We start from the raw sequence: 16,257 nt of genomic DNA, 5'->3' as shown, positions 1-16,257 counted from the left end.
ACCTTGGCTAAGCTAGCATAACCCCTGAGGGTAGATGCAATGTATGGCAGTGGAAGGGGTTTTCTGTCTCTCTCAGAACTCTACCTCCCGGAGCAACAGTAGCTAGGTTGATGGAAGCATTCTTCTATTGACCTAGCTGTGTCTGCACTGGGGGTTAGGTTGCCACAGCTTCAGCGCTCAGAAGTGAGGATTTTCACATCCCTGAGTGCCATCGCTTTTTCAACCTAAATTTTACATATAGACCAGGCCTTAGCTCTTGCATTCTTACTCCTCTGGGAATGGAATCTAAGCTCTGACTGGATGATTTCCCCCCCTTCTCTTTCTCTTTTGACCTGCAGCTGCTATTCAGTGCCCTCCTGTGGAGGCTGAGGATGGCCAGCCCAAGATGGCCTCTCCTCTGATGCAGATTGAAGGATTTCTCTCTGCTCTCACCAATGCAAACCAAGATGGGAGAGTCATCCTCAACCGGCAAGGTACTGGAGTGAAGAGCACTCACGAGGCTCAAGCAAAGCCATGTTTAAAGCCACTGGCTAGTACCTAGACACCTCACTGATGGGAGACTTAGAAATTAAAATATAATTAGATTGTAAGACTTAGATTGCATTATAAGAGACAGGGCTCTCTCTTACTCTATGCAGCATTGTATACACAGCACCTAGCACCATGGGGTCCTGCTGGATTGGGGCCTGGGAGCAACATAAATAATTAGTACCAGCTTAAGGGTCCTGCAGGAATGTGAGACCTCTTTTGGAAGGGCCTCATTCCCAGAGACAAGCACTCTATGTAGGGTTCTCATGGAGCTCAAGGAGAAACCTTGGCAGAGTCACCCACTTGACGCTGGAGCTGGCCATCCAAACTATTACTCCTTGGGGAATTCTGTGTCACCGTGCAATGCAGAATTTGCACAGAATTAATGTTCTGCACATAATTTCCTTTTTCCCTGCAGAAATGGGCTGCAGAGCTGCTGGCCACCACTTGGGGCCATTAGACCTGGCAGAGCCCAGCTCCCCAGCCCACAGATAGAAAATACTGTTGGGGTGATGGGGAGGGAGTTGGAGGGTTCCTGGCAGCTGCGGTTCCCGGGGCTCCCTGAGGGAAGGAGGTGGCATGCAGGAAACGCCACAGAAGCCTGGGATCCAGCATCAGGCTGCTTCTCCCTTTGGGCTCTGAGGAGTAGCGGGTGTGGATGTCTGGGCTGGGGGTGCCCCATGCCTGGGATTTGTGGGGAAGGGGTGTGTGTGTCTGGGATGGGGGGGACCCTGCGGCTGGGCTATATGGGAGATGGGGTGTGGGTGTCTGGCCCCCCTGCTGGGCTCTGGGGGGAGGGAGCAGAGAAACAGGAACTGAGTTGTCGTCAGGGTTTCTTTAACTCTCTACTCCTGGGGGATTTTTGTTGTTGTTGTCTGTATTGTTACAGACATACTTGCTGACAGGTATTTTGAAATAAATTACCAAAATAATTGAAACTGTTGTGATAATATTGTGTTTTTTTGACAAATAAAATATACAGAATTTTAAAATATTGTGCGCAGAATTTTTAATTTTTTGGTGCAGAATCCCCCCAGATGTAAATGATTTAGATGGGCCCTGCAGCACTCTGCTCCTGCTTTGAAAGTGGGGTTTCCCCTCACAAGGTGGTCTGCTGATAATCATGGGTGTTCTACTAAGGTGTGTGTGTGTGTCTGTCTGTCTTTTGTCTTCTTTACCCAGGCACTGTAGGTCAAAGCAGCCTCAAATTCCTCTTGCTGAATCCAGCTGTCCATTTTGCCAAGGTGCTGAAGGAATGTCGTGCTGCGATCATCGCAGGGGGCACCATGCAGCCGGTGAGGGAGCAAGGTTGCTTCTTTAAGAACTAACTGGTCTATCTGGCACCTTTTGCCAATCCAGAAGGAGCAGCGGGAGGAGATGGATGTTGGACGTAATTGGGATGCTTTAAAATACACCAATGAACCGCTAAGCAACACTAGAGCCATGTATTCCCACCCCATTTCAGCACGTTTCTCCAGGCTGCCTACATTGCAGTGATCAGGCTGGGAATCTGCTTTTCCATCCTCCCAGGGGCAGGTGGCAGTCTCTTTGCATATTAGCGTGAGGTCTAGGGACTTTGTGCTCTGCCCGTCCTTCATTTATTGCTCCTCTCAGCAGCAAAAGAAAAGCACTGTAGGCAGCAAGCAAGACCCTCCTCTGTCCCATTTCGCCATTCCCCATGAGGTAGCTACAGGATTAGCAATTCCTGATGGTGCAAGCATAGCAAAGCCCCACTCTCCCTGACACGCTGTCCATTTGAACTGCTAGGGATGGGTGTGCTAATACCCCCTTTGCTGTGCCTCCTGCTTGGGAGGTTACTCACCCGAACGCTTTCAGACATCGTAACTCCTCAGAGTGGTCTCTCCATTAGACGTCTCATCCAGCCTGAATGCCTGGCTGGGGCTTAACATTGCCCTTGGCCAAGTCTCCCAGCCCTCAAGGTATCTGATTGCCCTTTGAGTTATGTGGTCTGAGCCAATCCCTCAGGCTGAGTGCAGCTCAAAACTAGCACTGGATGGAAATCCTCTGACTGACTTTATAATGCTGATCTTGCCAGAGGGACCTTCCAGAAAAATCAGGATTTTAGTAGCGCCACGGTGGCGTGCATGACCCATCCACGTTAGGCTTTTCTGTCTAGCCCAGGGGTTTTTGGCCTGAGGGCCACATCGGGGTTTTGAAGCTGTATGGAGGGCCGGGTAGGGAAGGCTGTGCCTCCCCAAGCAGTCTGGCCCCCGCCCCATGAGCACTGCAAGGAGACTCTGTCGTACCCTGCTGTCTGGATCCTCCTCCCGCCGTAACTAGCCAACCCCAGGGAAGGTAGTCAGTCTGGTGTCAGTAAACGGCAAGGCAGGGGAGTGGAAGAGGTGTGCTATGGTACTAGGAGTTGGGTCCCAGCTCAAAGAGGCAGACCCAAGCTCTGAAAGCTAGGCTGAATGCCTTGCTCACAATACACTGTGGATGGCTTTGTCTAAAAAGAGCACTGCACTGGTAGGATGAGGCTATTGGACCACAGGGTGGTGCTCCTGCTCTGCACCTACTGGCACTGGCCATAGGAAGCCGTGGAGGCGGCTGGCTGCTGCAGCCCATGCTTTGTGGGTTCTCTGCTTTCCTGCCTAGAAACAAATGGTTCCCCTTGCCCTGCAGAGGGTCCTGCCCAAGGACTTGGAGAAACTTTAATTGCAGCATGGGATGGTGCAGCTGTGCTGGCTGTGAAATTGCAGAATTTACCGGCCAATCAACCCTACTCCCCTGATACAGCTCTGGTTTCAGGCCAGAGCTGCACCTACAGTATTTCTGCATCTGTTCATCCCTCTGTGTGCCCTTGTGTTTCTGGGTCCCACATCTGCACCAAGTACCCAGCACATCTCTTCCCTCTGTCCTTTTCCCCAAACCATTGGCCTGACTCCTCCTCCACCATCGTTGCATCTGGTCTTCCCATCCCTGTGCTGTGTGCTGACTGCAGCCCTTCCCCATCTCCTGATGAGAGCCCTTTGGCTTTGCTGATTCTTCTTGGCTCCTGGTTTATAGGTGTCTGATTTCCGAGAGCAGTTGCTGTCGTGTGCCATCGGTGCTGACAGGGTGGTGGAGTTCTCATGTGGTGAGTGTCAGTCTAGGGGAGCTTGACACATGCTTTCTGTAGCTGGGCCCCTAGTTTGACTGTATGGGAATTCAGGCAGGTGCCATTGACTTCGTTTGCCAGCTCCTTCTAGTGACCAGACATCCTGCCTGGAAATCACAGCAGCAGAGGGCAGCCAGGTTCTCTTTCACCTCCAGCTGATAGGGTGTACCTTGTTCCTCTGCCCCAGAGAGAATGGGCAGGGAATGATTTGAACCAGGTTAAGGCTGGTGTGATCCATGAAAAGGCATTGAGGGGCTTGTGCTAAAGCTGCTTGCACTCCCCCAGACCAAGAGAAATTAATGTGTACCTCTGCTGCTACGTGCATGTGACCTAGTCCCAGGGGCCTTGCACTATTAGCTTGCTTTGCTTGAACATCTGTGGCTTTTATTCCGTCTCCTTGTTTGTCATCAGGTCATGTGATTCCTCCAGACAACATTTTACCCATAATCCTCTGCAGTGGTCCATCTAACCAGCAGCTAGAGTTCACCTATCAGAAGAGAGACCTGCCTCAGATGGTCAGCACGTCTGTTTCATTCTTAAGCTATGCGGTCTGATGATTCAAGGGGCAGTTTTGTATGCAGAGTGGGGAATTCTGGGGGGCTCCAAGGTGGGGAAAAATAAGTCCAGAGGGGTGTGCAGATTGGCAGGGGAGTGGTCCAGTTGTGGAGGGCCTCAGGGGCAGGCATACCGGGGGTGGTCTGTTTTTGTTAAGCCATTTTAAGTGAGTTTAGTGCTAGTGAAAGCTAACTTGACAGGCCTGGAGAGTGAAGAGCATCTACAGCACTGATGGTGGCTGCGAAAGCTTCCCCATCCTCCTTTGCCTTTGAAGGGCCCCTAGGAGTGAGACATTAGTCCTCTTGCCCATTCAGTCCTTAGCTGAACTTGCTAACAGAGCTGCCAGTGAGCTCTCGCCATCATTCTGGGTGTGAAGCGGACACCTGTTCCCTGGGAAATGGACAGACCTCCTAGCTCATTTCACAGACACACTGAACAACCATTGCTTTACAATGACTCTTGGGACTGCGGCTTAGACGGGGAGACCAAGGAGCATGTTCATTTCCAGGCCCTGGAGCCAGCCAGTGCCTCAAGGCAACTGTTGGTGAGCTAGCACACTTGCATTGATTTCTCTATGTGGAAGTGGCTACATGAGTGTCCTAAGACTTGTCAGTGGGAGGCATCTGTCCTCTGGGTCAGGGACAGGGCAGGAGAATTAGGCCATGGCAGTGCCATGGTAAGCCCCAGCAGACACCAGTCTTTCTCCCCTTATAGATGGATGAGATGGGCCGAATCCTTGGTAACCTGTGCAATGTGGTCCCTGGGGGCGTAGTGTGCTTCTTTCCATCCTATGAGTACGAGAAGCAGGTGTACACGCACTGGGAGAGGACGGGGCTGCTCACCCGCTTGGCGACTAAGAAGAAGGTAATTGTGTAACTGAGGGTGGTTGGTACTTTAAATGGAGGTTTCAGAAGTCCAACAATTATCTGCACATTACAGGTCTTGTCTCTCTCTCCCCAAATTGTTCTTATATCCTGCACAGCAGAGCAGAGAGGATGTTTATCTAGCCAGTCCCTCCAGTAATGTATAAATGATACTTTCCACACGGCTGATTGCTGAGCTGGGATCTAAATTAGATTAAATGCTGTTACATGGCTCCTGTAAATGCAGAGACGGTCTTCATCTGCATTAGTCAGCCTACAATGCTCTCCGATTCCCTTGCTGTAAGGGGCAGGTTATTAAGTTCTTACAGAGGATTTGCTTTCCCCAGACTTGGCTGCACATCCCCTGCCCAGGGAATAATGTGATTGACTAAGGGCTTGTCTTCACTCTAGTGAAGACTCGCTAAATCGACAGCAGAGCGCTCTCTGGTCGACCCCGATATTCCAGCTCTCTGAGAAGAGTAAGGGAAGTCGACTGGAGCGTGTCTCCCGTTGATGCAGCACAGTGAAGACACTGGGGTAAGTCGACCTAAGCTATGTTGACTCCAGCTACATTATTCATATAGCTGGAGAAACATAATGTAGGTTGACTTACCTCATTAGTGAAGACAAGCCTTAAGACTCAGCGATACACTGTCAGTTACACACAAGCTTTCAGCTCATTGTGGGTCTACTGGGAGGATGAATGGGTCTTCTGGTTAAAGCACAGGGCTGAGGATCAAGAAATCTGTGTTCTGTTCTTGACTGCGGCACAGAGTCACTGTGTAACCTTGGTCAAGTCACTTAAGCTGTCTGCCACTTCTGTAAAATGGGGATAATGCTTGCCTACATCTCAAGGTTCAATGTTTTAGCATGGTACAAAGGGTGTATAACCAGGAGTAATAGAATGAAACTGAACAGAAGAAAATGGCTGAATATCAGGAAACCTTTCTGAACCGTGAACTCTGATGATAAAGCCTCCAAAAACTTTCCTGCTTGTGCAATTTAGCACTGGACTGAACAATGCTCAGGAGGCTATATTATGAGAAACAGACCTGTACTGTTCCTCAGGAGCTGAATTGGCAATAACCTCACCTTTCTAGAACTCTGCTTCCCCTCCTACCCTAATCTCCCTTGGGCAGGGACTGTCTCTTACATTGCTTGTAGAGCACATCAGCACACATGGGCCTTAATCACACCTGAGTGCTACTGTTCTATAAATTATCATACTAGTGCTGGAGATCTCTTCCATGTTACCCTCTTGCTACTCCTGAATTCCCAATCTTCACTCCCCCTTCTTACATGGATGTTTCTTTCCACTCTTCAAACAGTAGAGATCTGGACACAAGCACCCATAAGGAAAAACCCTGGTTAACGTCTCAGTAACTGGAAATGTCTCCAAAGTCACTAATGGCCATCACTGCTTCTGCTCTGGATGTGAAAGGTCCCACAGGTGCTGAGCAGGGCACTATTAGGATGTGTCTGCATTGCTTAGCCAGGGGGCATAGTTGGACATCGGTTAGAGATTGATGGTAATGTGCCTCTAGGCCCTCCTCTCTGTTATTTTTGGAATTGCACCATTAAATCTATTTGCATCTTCCTGCTGCAACTTATGCTTTGTGCCTGTGACAGATATTTCAGGAGCCCAAGAGAGCAAACCAGGTGGAACAGGTGCTGTCAGAGTATGCTAAGTGCATAAAGGTAAGCAGGGTTGGCAGGTTGCTGGACGCTCAATACCCCATAATGCAAGAGAGTGTTTCTAAAGCAGGTGATGTGGGTGGTTAATGTGCTCTGGCCAACGCAGACAGGTCTCTGTGCTGCCAATTGCACAGAAGTTTCCACAGCTCCAGTATCTCATGAGTGATTGGGGGTTCTTTCCTGCAGCGCTGCAGCCAGGTGGGAGGCCATGTGACGGGGGCCCTGCTCTTTTCTGTGGTTGGAGGGAAAATGAGTGAAGGAATCAATTTCTCTGATGACCTGGGAAGGTAAGAAATATCTGGTTTGCTGCTCATCTCCTAAGGTGGTATCTGAACACAGCTCTGCTGATGTGGTTGCTGGCTCTCCTAGGCTGTGCTATGGAGGAATCTGGTCAGGACTTGGGTGGGAGACCTGCAAGTAAACCGCAGGGGTGCAGGAAGTGAGGGTGGTGTGATTGACACAGGGTTGAAAGCAGTGTGCCCGGTGTGGTATCAGGACACACTATGAGCTGAAGGTGCCTTGCAGACACCCAACAACTGTGTGATCATAAAATAGCCTGGAGTGCTTTTCACTGGACAATGCTGTGTGGGATAAATCCCCACTCTGGCTCCCTGAATTCCCCTGGCAGTTTTTACTTCAGTATTCCCCTGTCATGGACGGCTGGGCATTGTTGTTACTTCCACGCCAGAGTTGACTGCGTTGCAGTGATAACCCCCTCCAGTTTAGTGTCCCTATCAGTTTGTTCGGGATGCGACGGTATGTAATTATGAGAGGGCACTAACAATGTTTGTGTATGTCCCCCTCCTTCCATTTCCAGGTGTGTCGTTATGGTGGGCATGCCTTACCCCAACATCAAGTCCCCAGAACTCCAGGAGAAAATGGCTTATCTTGACAAAACAATGGTAGGAGTAAGCACCCCAGCGCCGATTTCAGCTGCTTCACTTATTGTCCTTTTAGGGTCCAATTCCCTCTGCGAACTAAAGACCTGGCTCTTCCTGTGCCTGGGTCAGAGATCTCATTGACTCTGCATGCTCTGAGGCTAGTAAATGTGCTCAACAGGGTTAGAGCCAGGCAGAGATCTGCAGGAATGACCCTGCTGAGTTCTAAAGGGAGAAGGGGGACTTGGCCCAAGAGAGGCTGCCAGAGCAATACTACACAGAGAACTGCACTCCAGCATCACGCTCCTCTTTCTAATGCAGTGAATCATTCTTGTTGCCTGGCAGAGCCCCTGTTCTATGGAGCTCTGAAACCCTGGGGGTTGGCATTGAAGCTACCTTCCTCCTTCAGATGCCCTGGAGCTGGTTAGTTTGAATGTCCTTTCTGAGGAGCTTGATCACACTTCAGCTGCACTTCCCAGGTTCTAGTGTGTGACTGAACTCCCATATCTTTATAGTGGGCCTTGAGGTCCCTTCTTTATTATGAGTACCTGGGACAGCCTGGCAGCACCATTCCCTAGGCCAGCTAGGCAGCAGCAGGGGCAAAGAATACACTACCTCTCCAGGGCCTGGTTTCTGCACTAAAGAACTTTAATTCCTACCTTGAACTGCATGTGCCTTTTACTCAGGCTGTCTACACTGGCAACTGAACGACAAAACGTTTGTCTTTCAGAGGTGTTAAAAAAACACACACCTCCCGAGAGACAGAAGTTTTGCCGACAACAAGCGCCAGTGTGAACACCTCTTTGTTAGCAGGAGCGCTCTCCTACTGCCAACGCTAATGCCACTCGGAAGGGGTGGAAAATATTGTCAGCAGGAGAGCCAACGAACAGCAGCTACGCTGCGCGCTTTTTAGTGACATGGCTGTAGCAACACAGCCCTGTCGCTAAAAGCTGCTTCGTGTAGACATAGCCTCAGTCTTATTTCTCTCCTCTAGCCAAGGAGTGCGGGCCAGCCACCTAGCAAAATGCTGATTGAAAATCTATGCATGAAGGCAGTAAACCAGTCAATAGGTAAGACTTCATCTTTCATGGGGCTGGATGGGAGGAGTATGAAGAGAGCAGTTATGGGAGCTAGGGTCATGGAATAGGCAAAGAAGCAGTTGTGGCAGAGTGGGATGGGTGGGGAGCAGCATAAGGAGAGGATTCTGTTATGAGAGACAAGGTATTGGGAAGAATTGTCATGGCACATGCAACTCAGGTGGTAGGAGATCCAACAGTGACCTGATTGTGCATTCAAGCTATTGGCAAGCAGCCTGGTGGAGGCCTATTTCTAGAGTGGATCTGCTGATAATAGTGTGCATGTAAAAATAGGGTCTAGAGGGGATACAAAGTGACAAAACTGAGGTTTCCCTTTATGATGATCTGTGCAGGGCGAGCGATTCGCCATCAGAAGGACTTTGCTAGCATCCTACTCGTAGATCACAGGTATGCACGCCCCTCAGTCTTCAACAAATTACCCCAGTGGATCAAGGAAAGAACAGAGATCAAACCTGCCTTTGGACCAGCATTTGCAGCATTAAGGAAGGTCAGTACCATTTCATGCACCCTGCAGTAGCCAATGTCCTACTTCCCCTTTATGTACCCATCACCTCCACCCCATATATGTCCTGGAACTGCCCCCCAGCAATGTCTCTATGGACCTGCGTGCCCTCTTCCCCTGGCTCACAGGCCTGACCACTCTGGATACTATAGCGCTGGGGCTAGGAATGAACAATGCCATGTGATTTCCTCTCCTCTTCCTAGTTTCACCAAGAGAAGAAGTCATGTCATGGGTCAGAAGCTTCCTGAGGGAGAAGGAAGAGCATTGTGCTGATGACAGGTACAGAGCCCTCTGCAATTGCTGTCCCTGCAACAGAAGTTTTTTCCCCAAGACGTTGCAGTTGAAAATTATTGACCAAAGCTATTCGTGCCCATGTGGCTTCTGGGCAGTGACTGATTATATTGCATTTGAGCTGGGCTGGACAGTGGAAAGTACCCTAGCTCAGGCTGTGTGAGGGGAGGGGAGATAAGAGCACCCGCAGCTACTGGATCTGACTCCCACTTGGACTAGCCTCTCTTCTGCACCGAGGGTGCTGCGTCTGGGTTTTGTTACTCCTCCCCTTTGTTCCGTTTCCCACTCTGGGGTATTAATACTTGTCCTCTCGGTGCAGCGCTCAGGGCAAAGTATGAAAAATCAGGCTGATGTTCCCTGGCTGCTGATTTCCCTTTCCAGTAGGGGGTGGGGGACTAGTACTGCTCTTGTGGAGGCCCCCAGAAGCTCAACAACTGAAAGCTAGAGCCTAGATTTATATCCCTTCCACCCCCTTAGCTAATGGTCCTGTGGCCACATACCTGCTCCACAGATCAGTTAATTCAATAAGGGCAAATGCCTTGGGCCACCTGAGGCATTTTCAACTCTTAATTTTGCCTTGCCTGAAGTTACGTCTCTGACCACTGGCATTGTGTTAATAATCTGTGCTTTCCCAGAGCCCTCGCTAGATAATGGCTGGGGGGCAGTATTGCTAGCTAGCTTGCTTGCCCCCTGAAAGAATATTTAGGGAGCTTACAGGAAACATGGGAGTCTTTTTTCTGACATGGCATTAAGAGCATGAATCTGCAGCACTCCACATGGGGCTTCATCCATGCCACCTGGGTGGCTTGCATTTACCCATCCAAGGCCTTTATTTCCTCATTGATGTTGTGTAAGCATTCTCCAGCTGAGGCTATAGCTGTTCACCGCCTTTCTGCTAATGTGGACCAGGAATGTCACACTGCTGCATGGCCCAAGGCTTGTGTCACTATTCTAGCAGGGGGAAGGGACATAAGCCTATCACTCTGCTAGCCTAGCCATAAAGCAGGGCAGCATTTATTTCATTTCCTGTTGACTACATACCTGTCTGCATGTGTCACCTTCAAGTATTCAGCTTTATTGCTGCCTTTTCCTGGGGCTCATATTGAGCACTCCTTCAGTATAGTTTACTGTAAATCCCTTTTGATGTAAAGGGGGTGGAGGTGTGCCACACTGATTCCTGGCTTTTTGATATTTCAGCTTTGCTGTGTAGTGGACTAGAGCAGTTCCTGGCAGAAGCCATCAGTGATTACTTTTTGCCACCTAGTAACTCAGGAAAGCCCTTGGGCAGTGGGCTAATGACTGTTCCTGTGTGCATCTACACATACCTGGATAAAATCTCTATTCTGCTGCAGCTGAATTGTATCAGTCCCTGAAGAGCATGGCACATCTAAACTGTGCACATAGGAGTTCAAAGACCTCTACTTTCCCCCTACAGTGAAGAAACATCTCCTTAAGCAAACTAGGAATTGACTGTACTGTAGTTGCACAGTTCTGCCCATCACCTCTTTGACAGAGCAGAAGTTGTAGGTAGAGGCTTTCAAAGTCTGTAGTGCACCTACATGTACAGCAGTTTTAGGGCTTTTTCACACACACCGTACCCCAGTCAGAACAGAGCTTTGCAACGTGCCTGCTGTTCCCAGAGACACTAATGGTGGACAGCTGGGCCTCTCCTCCTAGAGTCCGTTACTCAAGAACACTCCACTGTGTAGACTGGAGTGGGCTAGAAAAAGCTGCTGGGTACTTGTTCCTTTATTGACTTACACTGTAGAAGCCATTCATACTCAACAGCAGAGTTTCCATGGCTCTCCTACAGCTCATTTCACATGAGGGAGGCTGCCAGGCAGCCCTGGAACCACCAGCAGACCTGCTGTGCACCTTCAATCCTATCACAGGAGCATCCAACCAAGGCCTGACATGCAGCTGGCTAAGGAGGAGAAGGCTCTTAGAGCTGCCCTTGCAGTTGTGCTTGATCAGATCTTCCATGAGCTGCCCTCCAGCTACAGCAGGATTTATCAAGTGAGCATGAGCAGCAGTATTTGAAATTAAATGCACTATTTGGGGGGGGAGGGGAAGTAAACAGAGCAGAAGTAAGAGTCATTGATAACTATACTCAACAGTGGTTAGAGATGAGTGGGAACAGCAGGAGCTAAGAGAAAGTGACAGGGTCCATCTGCCAGGCCTGTGCCCTCTCACTAACAGTTATTTCCAAGAGCTGGTCCATTTCTGAGGTGCTTAGCTCAGCAGGGCTGGGTTCCCAGTTGGCCAAGAGGAAACCGATCCCAGGCCTGCAGCCCGATAGCATTTACGACTCCCAGTCATCTTCCTCCTCGTCCCCCAGGGGTTGTTGTGGGGGTGGCAGGGGTGGGATTGTGTCCGACATGCGGGCAAAGGCACCACCAGGTGTACTGGGAGCATCAGCACTTCCTGCAGCTGCAGGCCCCTTGCCGGAAATGCCTGGGGGAGGAAAAGCAGGTGAGTGAGGCCTAGGAGGGAGAACTGAGGGAGGCAGCAGCTAGCCCTGCACCTGTGCAAAATGCTGCCTCAGGCACACACAAACTCAACTCCCATTAACACCGCAGTGCTGCTAGGAAAGAGTTCATTAGCTAAAGCACCAGGTCAGCATTTCCAGCTGGCAGAACAAGGGAGGGCAGGGACCAGAACCCGCTCTGACTCTGTGAGCAGGGGAGGAGGCAGCCCCTGGCTGAAGCGTGGCAGGGACAGAGGTGCCTGCCTGGTACCTACAGAGGGCCTTGTCATTAAGCTATGGCTGAGGGACCTTGACAGCAGGGGGGAGGCCCCAGCCCTTAAGAGAATGGGTAAATTCAAAATGCTTTCCCCTCTGAGGCTCTCCAGGTATGCTGAGCCTTTGCCCAGAGTGTGCAGAGCAGGGACAGGGGAGCTTTCCCTTGGAGTATTAAAAACATACAACAGCCAGTGCCCAGGTTTCTGCCTTGGGGATGCCAGGTAAAGTTTAGGCACTGAAACCAGCTAAGCCCCCCCCCCCAGCAGCACCTCCCGTCTGGATTCACTGCAGTGACACTCCGCCAGCGGCAGCATTGGTATACAGGTAAGTTCTTCCTGCTCTGCAAGGGGATCGCCCAGTCTGGCCCATAAGGGCATCGGGTGCGTCCTCAGCAGCATCAAAGCATTCAGCCAAATGGCATGCCAAGCTGGCCAAAAGCTTCCTCCCTTCTAACTCCTGCAAGCTCTAGCAGTGAGGCAAGGACACCTGCCTCTCTTCATGTCACATTACAGGAAAGGAGCAGCCTCCCCCCCATGGCATGGTACCTTTACGCCTCAGGAGCAGTTTGTTGAAGAGGTCGGACATCAAGTCTCCACCCTGTGCTGTGGTTATCACTGAAAGAGTAAAGCCCCACAAATCAGGTGACAGACTAAATGCCCTGCTCACAAAGTCCAGACTAGTACGAATGGCTAGTTGGGGACCAGCTTCCACACGTGGTCAGGACACAACGGGAGGACAGGGGATTGGTCCCACCCTATTCGACGTGACACACCGACCCTGCGCAGAGCACATGGTGCTGTATTGGCAGAGCTGCCTGGGAGTTCAGGATTGAATAGCAGGGATACGCTGAAGGCTAGGACTGAGCTGCCTTGGCAGAGATTGTGTAGGGACCTTCACTTGGGGATTAAATAAATAATTGACCCATCCCATCCTTGCACCACATTTACCCTTCCCCATCACAGCACCCAAGGCCTGCCTGGGAAACATGTCAGCTTCCTACAGCAGCTTGGAGGAAGGAAAAGGTTGGGTGTTTCAGCCAGTTTAAATGAACTGGAGTTAACCAGTCTACTAAAAACAGTCCAGTCGTGATGCAGGACTTGTAAAGGCACAATTTCCTCTCCAGAGGCAGCCTGCCCTGAGCTATCTTTGAAATGCTTCCAGCACTACAAGTTCACATGAAACATTTTCATCTCCACCCTTGAGAGGGGAGAATTCCCAAGGCAGAGCACTAATGCATTTCTGGCACGTAGGAGCTATCGAGTTCATTCAAAACTGCAACGTGAGGTGAGATGAAATCCCTCTGCTCTAAGGCTTCTGTGCAGTGTTGGGGGCTTGCCATGTTTGGCACTTGGCTTTGCCCCTCAGGTATTTATGAGACTCCTTCATGGGGGTACCTAAGCATATCTAGCTGGGGCGGGGGATTGAGGATGACTACACATGAGAGCGCTCTGGGCACCTTGTTCTTGCTCCTTCTGCTTCTTCTTCTCCAGCTTTCTCTCCTTAACGCTTCGGAGGTTGGCCTTCCCAATGCCGCCAGCCTGGCGGATGGACTCCAGGAGAGTGGCCCGGCCAGTTGAAGGGTTCACAACTTCCTTTGGAGCCCCCTGGACTGGAGCTGCAGGGATACAGAAAGGAGTCAGCCCTGAGGAACCGACACCATCTGATGTGTCAGCAATTAAAAATTAACAGCGGGCACTCTACGTGCTGCTGCTTTAGCTAAACCTAAACCACCTGCCTGGGTGTGAAACCAGAGACACCGAAGAGCTCTGGCACTTCATCACTTGCCCTTTCCAAGTCGCCAGGAGATGACGAAGTGCATAGAATGAAGGGGAGCCTTTAAAATAAATCAGTGAATGCTGTGGGCTGTGCAGCGTGCTGCCAGATGAAGGGCTTTGAGCTAGAATCCCTCCCTGCACCCTCATATTCTGTCCCTTGATCCTAAACTGGCCATCTCACACCATTCTCCAGGGAGCCCTCTGCCCTACAGGGGAACAGCACCCACTGGCTCTACAGGGAGACATGCCCTGCCCTGCCAGCAACACAGGGATAGCCAAGAATGGATCAGAGCAATCCATCTAATCTGGGGCCCCCATCTCCAGCAGTAGCCAGTACGAAATGCTCCAGAGGAAGGAGTAATGTAACCACAAATTAATGCAACCATTTCCTAGTCTGAAAGCAGAAACACTGCTACTTCCCTGGGTTTGGGGGCAGCTTTTCTGCATTGCTCCCGTTTTAAAAAATTCACTTCCTTGTGGGACCAAGAGAAAATAGCCCAGATCCTGTCAAAGGGACACTGTAAGGCGTAGTGTTCTTGTGACAAAGGTTTGTATCAAACTAAAGCCAATAGAAAGGTCCATGAAGATTTTTAAGCTATTCAATTCTATTAAATTAAGTGAGGATGAGTAGAAATTATTTGTACCCAGAGCATAGCTGCATCTTCCTAGTGCATAAGAACTTTCATGGGAGATTCCCTAGTAAACCAATACTATCCAGAACAGTAAAACTGATTAATCTTGCTTCCATTGCCCTGGGGAAAGACATGCAGAAAGGGGAGAGACTATCAAAGGAAAGGAGAATGGCCATTATTTCCATTCTAACTAAGCTGAAATTGTTAGTAACACAGAGTAGAAGGTGCAGATCTTCATAGTGTCCTATTATGTGATAGGGCTTTTAACAGCTATAGTGCTGCACAAACAGTTTGTTATAGCTTATACTCCACACTGCTATATTAAACCAGGGGGCCTAGAGAGGGCTGCACTGGTACCTTGCAAGAAACCAGAGGACCACACTCAGTTTAAACTGGAGCACATGTCCATTCTCATTCAGTACAGAAGTGTGGACAGCAGAGACTACAGCTCCCAGCATGCAGTGCATGATATTGATGATCATGTGAGCATCCATTATTGCAGGGGTTCTCAACCTTTTTCTTTCTGAGCCTCCCCGCCACATGCTATAAAAATTCCATGGCCCATCTGTGCCACAAAAACTGTTTTTCTGCATATAAAAGCCAGGGCGAGTGTTAGGGGGTAGCAAGCAGGGCAATTGCCTGGGGCCCCCTCCACAGGGGATCCTGTGAAGCTAATGTAAGCGGGGGAATAGTCCCGCTATTGTGGGGAACTTTCCTGGCTTGTGCACTACCCTGGTGAAGTGGGCTAGCGAAAGGATCTGAGTCCTCGCTCCCACTTCCTTTACCCAGTGGCCTCCCTGCCCTTGAGGACTCCCCTTCCACTCTCCTGTCTGGCAGAGTCCTTGTAACCCCAACAAGGCTGGGCCCAGGATTCCTGGGGGGCTCGACCCCCAACCCTGCTGTGGTCACCTAGGACAGGGGCTAGGGTGTCCCCACTCTGGGGTACTCTCTCTGCACTGGGCACTTCTCTGACCCACTGACCATTACATACAAGTTAAAGCAAATGCAAGTTATTTAATCAACAATTAATTTTAAAAAGAATAAGGAAGAATGGGAAAGGTTAAAGGAAACACATCAACCCGCTCTGTGGCAGGGAACATCACAAACAGTGTCTCTGGAATGTCAGGGCAGTTCACAGTCTGTTCCTTGTAAGTCCCCGGCCTTCTTCTCAGGCCCTGGCTGTGCTGCAGGGATGCTGTGGGTTGGACACTTGCTCTGGTGGTGGCCACACGCTCTCAGGCTCTAGGTGGCAGGGCCCTTCTTCCCAGCATTGCCCCTGCCCTGTCAGGGTTACCAATCCTCTTCCGAGTCTGGCCTGCAGAGCCTCCTGGCAGTCCACTGCTCAGGGTCCCCCCTCACTCTCCCCAGCTACTCACAACACCCGGCTCCAGATTGCTCCAGCCCCAGCTCCAACTCCAGCTCCACTCTGCCTTAGCTCCAGCGCCACTCTGCCTCAGCACGGCTGCTGCTGCTCTGCCTCCAGCTCCCTGGGCTGCTTCTCTGGCCCTCTGGCTCTGGTTGCTGCAGCTCTCTTCCCAGGGCAAGTCTGCTCTCTCTGGGCTGTGCCTCTGGCTTTGGAG

The 16,257-nt window shown here is 50.5% G+C and overlaps 2 protein-coding genes across 4 annotated transcripts in view; one reads left to right on the top strand and one right to left on the bottom strand.

The window, feature by feature from the left end:
* DDX11 (DEAD/H-box helicase 11) overlaps positions 1-11,615 on the top strand; it is a 35,531-nt gene extending 23,916 nt beyond the window's left edge. Inside the window, exons 17-28 of the mRNA XM_074939203.1 lie at positions 339-473; positions 1,711-1,823; positions 3,556-3,625; positions 4,058-4,161; positions 4,916-5,065; positions 6,694-6,762; positions 6,946-7,046; positions 7,577-7,661; positions 8,632-8,707; positions 9,067-9,221; positions 9,440-9,515; positions 10,725-11,615. Coding sequence (XP_074795304.1) covers positions 339-473; positions 1,711-1,823; positions 3,556-3,625; positions 4,058-4,161; positions 4,916-5,065; positions 6,694-6,762; positions 6,946-7,046; positions 7,577-7,661; positions 8,632-8,707; positions 9,067-9,221; positions 9,440-9,484 — 1,103 coding nt within the window. The 3' untranslated portion in view covers positions 9,485-9,515; positions 10,725-11,615. The remainder of the gene's footprint in view (positions 1-338; positions 474-1,710; positions 1,824-3,555; positions 3,626-4,057; positions 4,162-4,915; positions 5,066-6,693; positions 6,763-6,945; positions 7,047-7,576; positions 7,662-8,631; positions 8,708-9,066; positions 9,222-9,439; positions 9,516-10,724) is intronic.
* WASHC1 (WASH complex subunit 1) overlaps positions 11,259-16,257 on the bottom strand; it is a 99,639-nt gene continuing 94,640 nt past the window's right edge. For all 3 annotated transcript variants that reach the window (XM_074939226.1, XM_074939216.1, XM_074939207.1), the window contains exons 9-11: positions 13,727-13,885; positions 12,816-12,884; positions 11,259-11,981 (exon numbers count right to left, since the gene is read on the bottom strand). In XM_074939226.1, coding sequence (XP_074795327.1) covers positions 11,830-11,981; positions 12,816-12,884; positions 13,727-13,885 — 380 coding nt within the window. In that variant the 3' untranslated portion in view covers positions 11,259-11,829. The remainder of the gene's footprint in view (positions 11,982-12,815; positions 12,885-13,726; positions 13,886-16,257) is intronic.

Source organism: Natator depressus, chromosome 1 (genome assembly GCF_965152275.1).
Source record: "Natator depressus isolate rNatDep1 chromosome 1, rNatDep2.hap1, whole genome shotgun sequence".
Lineage (NCBI taxonomy): Eukaryota > Metazoa > Chordata > Testudines > Cheloniidae > Natator > Natator depressus.
Note: the sequence above shows the minus strand (reverse complement) of the source record. Positions and strands in the feature narration are given on the sequence as shown.